Raw genomic sequence first — 7,931 nt, 5'->3', positions numbered from 1 at the left:
GGGAGGGAGAGAGGGGGGAGGGAGAGAGGGGGGAGGGAGAGAGGGGGGAGGGAGAGAGGGGGGAGGGAGAGAGGGGGGAGGGAGAGAGGGGGGAGGGAGAGAGGGGGGAGGGAGAGAGGGGGGAGGGAGAGAGGGGGAGGGAGAGAGGGGGGAGGGAGAGAGGGGGGAGGGAGAGAGGGGGGAGGGAGAGAGGGGGGGAGGGAGAGAGGGGGGGAGGGAGAGAGGGGGGAGGGAGAGAGGGGGGAGGGAGAGAGGGGGGAGGGAGAGAGGGGGAGGGAGAGAGGGGGAGGGAGAGAGGGGGAGGGAGAGAGGGGGAGGGAGAGAGGGGGGAGGGAGAGAGGGGGGAGGGAGAGAGGGGGGAGGGAGAGAGGGGGGAGGGAGAGAGGGGGGGAGGGAGAGAGGGGGGGAGGGAGAGAGGGGGGGAGGGAGAGAGGGGGGGAGGGAGAGAGGGGGGGAGGGAGAGAGGGGGGGAGGGAGAGAGGGGGGGAGGGAGAGAGGGGGGGAGGGAGAGAGGGGGGAGGGAGGGAGGGAAGGGGAAGGGGGGAGGAAGAGCAAAGGTTACTTGAAGTTAAAGAAGTCAAGTTAGATGAAGACCAAAGAAGATGTAGAGCAGATCAGGTTGTGTAGAGAGGGCAAGGCGCCCAGGACACACGGCAAGGCCTAGCACTGGGCGTCGGGCAGCTCTGGCAGCAGCAGCGCCCCGCACTGAGTGCCGTACAGGGCCACGGGCAGCGGGCACACCTGCCGCCAGGTGTCGGAGGCCGGCTCGTAGGCCACAGCGCTCTGTGCCGCCACCTCCCGGCCTTGCTGCCACTTCTTGCCGCCCAGCAGGTAGACGGTGCCGTCGAGCACGGCCAGGCCGTAGCAGGAGCGGTCGAAGAGCAGAGGCCGCAGGCGCTGCCACTGGGCCCGCCGCGGCTCGTAGCACTCGATGTCGCAGAAGGGCTCGTACATGCCGACGAACGAGTAGATGCGCTCGCCCACCGTGGCCATCTGATGGCCGGAGCGGGCGATGGTCATGGGCGGGCAGCGCTGCCAGGTAGCCCCGGCCTGCGGCGCCAGGCTGTACATCTCCTTGCAGGCCTCAGCCTCGGCCTGGCCTCCCGCCCGCCCGCCGGACACGTACACGGTGTCGGCGTGGACGGCGCTGGCGTGGCCGTGCAGGCGCTGGGGGAGGTCGGCAGCCTCCACCCACCGCCCGGCCCCCCCTGCACCGGCTCCCAGGTCCAGCTGCTCGGCGGCCGACAGCGGGGGGTGTCCGTGGCCGCAGCGGCCTCCCATCGCCAGCAGCCGCTCGCCCACCACACAGCAGGCGAACTGGGCGCGACGCTTCAGCATGTTGGCCGCCCGGCTCCAGCTGTCGGAGCGGGGGTCGTAGCGGAACACCCTGCGGCTGGGGGTCGGCCTGCTGCACCTACCCGGCTCCCCGGCGTGGGCCTGGTCCCGGCTCTCCGTCTCCTCCTCCTCCTCCTCCAGCAGCAGCTCCCCGCCCAGCACGAACATGAAGTCTCCCATCACACACACGCAGTGGCCCTGCACCGCGGGCCCGGCCGCCAGCCGCCTCCAGGTGCCGCTGCGGGGGTCGAGCGCCGCGGGGCCGCGGAATGGCGGGCAGGGGGCGGGGCCGGTGCCGGTGCCGGGGTGGGCGGGCAGCAGTAGCCCCCCGGCCGCCACTAGGAGGCGCCGGCCGCTCCGCAGCGTGGTCTGGCGGCTCTGGCGGGCCGGCTGGCGGGCCTGGGCGTGGTGGTAGCGCACGGCCTGGGTGATGAGGCGGCGGGCGGTGGGGGTGGAGGCGAGGGCAGGGCCCGCCTGGTCGTCCCGCAGCAGCCGCTGGAGCTCGGCGCACGGCACCAGGCCGTAGCGGATGTGGCTGAGCAGCGGGTCGGCCAGGCGGCAGCGCTCCGGCTCCAGGCCCAACTCCAGCCCCAGGCCCAGCCAGTGCAGGGCCAGGCCCAGCAGCGACGCCTCGGCCACGCCTGGCAGCCGCTCCGAGTCGAGCAGGGCCAGCAGCGAGTCGGGGTTGAGGTCGGCCAGGCCGCTGCTCTCCGGCCCCAGCTCCAGCAGCCTCCACAGGTTGTCGGCCAGGTACAGGTCGGCTCCACGCCGCGCCTCGGGCAGGCAGAAGGCGGCCGCCAGGTTGGCCGAGTGGCAGCAGCGGCCGGTGCTCAGGCTGCCCTCCAGGTACACGGAGCACAGGCGCAGAGCCTCGGGCACCTGCAGGTAGCTGGCCGCCTGCAGAGTCTGCTCCACACTGTCCGGGCACAGCACCAGGCACGACGTGTAGATGAAGTCCAACACCCGGCCCAGGCCGCCAGCAGACACCAGCTGCAGCTGCACCGCCGCCGCGCCCGCCTCCCTGGTGTGGGCCTGGAACAGGCACCTGAAGTAGTCGCTGGCGCAGGCCAGCAGCGAGCGGTGGGCGAGGAACTCAGTGCCCTCGGCCACCAGCACCACGTCGCAGAGCAACCTCTCCTCCCTCAACACACGGTAGCGGGACACCACCGCCTCGCCGTGGGTGTTAGACAGAGCCAGGAAATAGCTCATGCCCCTCCTAGACTCACTCACCACCCGGCCCTCTTCTCTACTCTTTCCCAGTGCTCCTTCCACTACCACTTGTCTCTATATCTCCCTTCCCCTAGACTTCTCTCCTCTGCCTCAGTACTCCTCTCCCCTTTCCCAATGCTCCTTCCACTACCACTATTCTCTATATCTCCCTTCCCCTAGACTGCCTCAGCATTCCTCGCCCCTTTCCCAATGCTCCTTCCACTACCACTGTCCTCTATATCTCCCTTCCCCTAGACTGCCTCAGTATTCCTCTCCCCTTTCCCGATGCTCCTTCCTCTACCACTATTCTCTATATCTCCCTTCCCCGAAACTGCCTCAGTATTCCTCTCCCCTCCCTCTATCCCCCTCTTCCCTCCCCCTGTCCTCTCCTTCCCATATCCACCCCCTCCCTCTCTGCTCCTTTCCCCTTCCCGAAACTTTTTCCCCCACTCCCCTCCCTTCCCACTCCCTCCCACCAATGCACCAAAGAAACCTCAGGTCGGATAAGGTTTTTGGCGCGACGCCGAGGTCCAGAGATAATGTCTGAGTCTGCACTCCTTTGGCAATGATGCAGATTGCCCGATTAACCCGCAAGATCAAACTTGCCCTTCATTACAACTCGATGAACCGTCCGGAAGATGATCCACGGATCAGCTGGTTACGATCTGAGACATTGTCACCGCAGCGCTGTCCCACTGGGACTTTCATTCGGTCGCTGGGATGCACATCAATTCACGCAAGACCGCTGTTGCGCTTCCAATCTCCCGCTTTCAAACGGATTGTGAGATTATTTTTGAATGTTGAATTAATTTGTCCTCGTTATAAATGGCCCGTCCGGGAGACCATCGCGGCAGCGGCGAGCTGCTTGTGTTGGCATTTGAAGCAGAACACGCACTGGGATTTGAAGTCAGTCTCCGAGGACCACAACTTTAAGGCGGTTGCGCAAAACGTCTCGCCCATCCAGTTCAAAGTTGCTCTCCGTTCAATTGAATCGGATGCCGCGGCTGCTCGCAATCTTGAAGTCCTTCGTCGTTCAGCGATGATCTGCCCCGGAGGCCATCGTGGAACTAGCCGCATGAGCTAATGGTTTAAACTTCCATGTCTGGTAAATAAAGTCCCGGTGTCTGACAAACAGCGCCGGGCGACACCAAATTCCTGCTGTGGGTTTGTGTGTCCTGGTGTTAGATAATGTCCGCAGGATGCTCTCTCCACTTTCCTGGACTCACCTACACGAGCTACTAATCTAGCTGGGAGGCCGGTGACCTCTCGTTAAATTAGCGATGATGGACGCCAAGACCAGAATAGAAACAGCAAACAAAACAAGGCAGGGTCAAGTTAGTCTGCGCTCGCTGTGCTTAGCTGTGTCCCGCCCACTGTCCTACTTCCTGATGAAGTGGTCACCGGGCACTGGGAGCGACAGGCTAGTGGAGTCAGTTGAAAGGCGAGGAGAGCCTTTTACAGGTTATCAATGCGGCTTAGATCTGTGGGCCGGTTGGCCTGCCTTTACTTTGCATGTGACACAATCTGTAAACTCGTTGACAAAAGCCCTTGCTAATGGCGGCTAATGCACACCATCCTTGTCTCCCACCCAATTAATACCAGCGATCTTCGACGAGGACCAGAAACAAGGTTATGCACGAAAAGGCGCTAGTACTCTTCGACTGCTGATGACGAATCCTTCTACAAATACACCCAGAAGATGCTGGAAATTCTCAGCAGGTCGAGTAGCATCTCAAGAGAGAGAAGTGGATTTAACTTTAAAGCTCATCGCATCAGAACGTGCATTGGAGTGTGGGACTCGTTTCGGTGTTTCACATTCCGAGGCTCTCCCTGTAGACCAGGTCGAGGAGTTGCATGTTTCATGCTGATTGTACAAATATACCACCAATTCATTTCGTCGCCTTTGATGACCATGATATGCATCCAATGAGATATTGTCTCTAGGGCCACAAGGAACTGCAGATGCTGGAATCTTGAATAACATACAAAGTACTGGATTAACTCAGCAGATCAAATAGCATCAGTCCCGAACCGTTCCCTCCATGGCCCCTCTGAGTTACTACGGCACTTTGTGTTTTTCTCGAGATCCTAAATCTCACACTTTCGAGATTACTCGCACCATGCGCACAGAAGAATTCCTGCCAATATTTAAATATATTGCTGACTTGGCTGGGGCAACTCATAACTCAATCACACACCAGGTGCTACCTTCTCCTCGCCCTGCACCTGCAGCACCGAAACACAACTCACAGAGTTAAAGGCTACAGCCAGACTCTCGCTGACCTGAATATATAGGATAGCAACAATTTCGCCCCCCTTTCCCCTCTTCTGATCACCTTCGGTGGCGCAGCGGTAGAGTTACTGCCTTACAGGGCGCTTACAGAGCCAGAGACCAGAGTTCGATCCTGACGTTCTCCCTGTGACCTGGGGGGTGTCTCCGAGAACTTCAGTCTCCCCCCGCACCCCGAAGACGTAGTGATTTGAAGGCTCATTGGTGTAGTGTAACGGACAACACAACAATTGGCTTGGTATAAATGTAAAAAATGGCCATAGTGTGTGTGGGATATAGTGTTAGTGTGCGGGGATCGCTGATCGGTGTGGACTCAGTGGGCCGAATGGCCTGTTTCCGCGCTGTATCTCTAAACTAAGCCTCTCGGACTCAGTTTTTAAAATATAAACCTCCCGTCGGGAGCGGAGGGAATGTAAACGTGATTTATTTTGCAGGCTCACAGTTTACACATGTCGAAATGGACGTTCGGTGCTCCAAAGTAACCCTATTTAAAATAACCGCAACATTTTTTTCAGTAAACGAAGAAGGTTGGGTAGCTGCCCCACAGCAGGTAAGAATAATTTCCTGCCTTTTAATCCTGAATTTGGCGGGGGAGTTTTCGTTCTGAACTTTGCTTCCTGTCAGTTAAAATGTTGTAGTTAAGAAAGACGATTTAAAATATATTTTAAGAATATTTTTGTTTTGATGTTTATTTAACTCATATTTTAAGAATTGCCGTAGATTTTTGACCGTTTTTGTGGATATCCGTGCGATGGTTGGGTCGCTGTCAATGACATAGTCATCATTGCCTGTTTTTAGACTGGATGTGCATTCCATGAGATGAGTGGATGAGAATAAACAGAATCACTGGACAAATGCCTGGCGACATTTTTGGACGGGTATCAGTCAGTATTGTGCGGTGCCACAGAAAATACCAATGTTTTACCCCCTTGCCTGATGTGCAATTTTCAAGCCCGCAGTACAAGATGGAAAACTCCAAACATAAATTACTGGTGGGCGGCACAGTGGCGACCTACTGGAGCCCTTGGTATTTATTTCACAAAATGCTGGAGTAACTCAGCAGGTCAGGCAGCATCTCAGGAGAGAAGGAATGGGTGACGTTTCGGGTCGAGACCCTTCTTCAGACTGAACTCATGGTCTACAGACACGTGAGAGTTTTTTTCTGCCAAATTTTGGCAATTTGATATTACAAAAGATAAATGCTTTAACGAATAGATTTTATCATTTATTCAAGAATTCAAGAATATGTTGAAAGACATAAGGATTGTCTCTTAATGTTTATAAAAATGAAATCCTGACCACTAGGAAGTAGAGAATAATGTTTGCTGCAAAAAAATTCAAAAATGTATGAATGAACATGATTAATTTCTCACCAGCTATACAATGTACCTCCAAGATAGTACTGAAAATGCTAAGGATGCATAAGATGGCGGTCACGGTGGCGCAGCAGTAGAGTTGCTGCCTTACAGCGAATGCAGCGCCGGAGACTCAGGTTCGATCCTGACTAAGGGTGTTGTCTGTACGGAGTTTGTACGTTCTCCCCGTGACCTGCGTGGGTTTTCTCCGAGATCTTCGATTTCCTCCCACACTCCAAAGACGTACAGGTTTGTAGGTTAATTGGCTGGGCAAATGTAAAAATTGTTCCCAGTGTGTGTAGGATAAATCTAAAAATCTAAGATTCAATTGTAAACCATATCAAGTTAAGAGTGTTTAATTATCACATGTACAAAAATGAAATAATGAAATTCTTAGTAAATTATTATATTATGAAATTCATAATATTCTCACAAACATCTTTCAGAATCCTTCGACAATTTTCCTCGGTGGGATTGCTTTTTGCTCACTTCCCAGAGCTTCCGCTCCTCAGCTGAGCCCTGAGAGTTTTGGACCCCGCTTTCCCCCCATTGAGGGGAGACGATAGAAGTACATAAAATTATGAGAGATATGGATAGAGAGTCAGAACCCTTCTCCCAGGGTGGAAATGGCAAACACTAGAGAGCATAGCCATACGGTGAAGGTTTAATGGAGATGTGTGGGGCAATGGGTGGTGGGGGCCAGGATTGCATTGCTAGGGGTGATGGTGGAGACAGATATGATAGTGGTGTTTAAAAGGCTTTTAGATAGGCACATGGAAGTTCAGGGACTAGAAGGGTATGGGTCATGTGCAGGCAGATGAGATCAGTTCAGCTAGGCATCATGTTCGGCACAAGCATTGTGGGCCGAAGGGCCTGTTCCTGTGTACTATTCTATGTTTTCCATTGCCCGGTTATAGAATGATCACTATGTCTCAAGACAGTGCAAAGATGAGAAATCAAATTTGGTGGAAAGACATTTTAATTTAAAAATTGAATGTTCAATCCCAAAATACTATTCAAGTGGCATCCCGTTATTTTATCGTAACTAATTGTTAAGCTGGTCCAGCCAGCACTGCTGAGCTCTGTTGCAGAATACTATAGACTTCCTATTCCAGGATTTGAGCACATAATCTCATCTGGTATTTCAGTAAGATTCTGTGAGGATAGAGTTGAGCATTTTGCTTTGATCTGCTGCACTGAGAGGCTTGCCTGCTTGTGCACACGAGGCATTAATGGCTCCATCATGTCTCTATTCAACAATGAACAGATATTTGGCAAACATTTCTCCTTCCATCAACAACAGCGTGGAAAGATTAATTGGGCATTCATCTCATTTGTTGCTCTGGGATTCTAGCTGGATGCACACTTGCTCCTGTGTTTACTTCCATAACAACAGTAATGCCACTTGAAGCATAGTTCCAGTTCATTCCAAACATGATTTTCACTGTGTGATTTCAAACACAGGACTGTAAATGAAAGTCCTTCCCTAGTTATAAATTTATTGTGATTTTTAAGAGGCATCAATTTAAAGTAATAAAAATGAGCTAACTAACAATAGATTCCATGCTTTCATATATGTTTTATACAAGAGTTTATAAAAGAAGAATTGAGAGGAAAATAAGTTTGATGTTTGTAGCAGGAGAATCACCTTGCTTCATATTTGTCAGGCATCGTAACCCAAACTTCAGCATTGATATAAATCATAAAGACTTTGAATATGAATATAAGAAAATAACTGCAGA

The 7,931-nt window shown here is 53.9% G+C and overlaps 1 protein-coding gene across 1 annotated transcript; it reads right to left on the bottom strand.

The window, feature by feature from the left end:
• Positions 1-578: 578 nt before the first annotated feature.
• klhl34 (kelch-like family member 34) lies at positions 579-2,544 on the bottom strand. The gene has a single exon (XM_078408638.1). The coding sequence runs from the start codon at positions 2,542-2,544 to the stop codon at positions 661-663; it is 1,884 nt and encodes a 627-aa protein (XP_078264764.1). The 3' UTR covers positions 579-660.
• Between the last annotated feature and the right edge of the window lie 5,387 nt (positions 2,545-7,931).

This window comes from Rhinoraja longicauda, chromosome 12 (assembly GCF_053455715.1).
Source record: "Rhinoraja longicauda isolate Sanriku21f chromosome 12, sRhiLon1.1, whole genome shotgun sequence".
NCBI classification, from domain to species: domain Eukaryota; kingdom Metazoa; phylum Chordata; class Chondrichthyes; order Rajiformes; family Arhynchobatidae; genus Rhinoraja; species Rhinoraja longicauda.
Note: the sequence above shows the minus strand (reverse complement) of the source record. Positions and strands in the feature narration are given on the sequence as shown.

Coding starts and splice junctions, on each gene's coding strand:
- klhl34 (XM_078408638.1), bottom strand. CDS start 2,544: ATGAGCTATTTCCTGGCTCTGTCTAACACCCACGGCGAGGCGGTGGTG.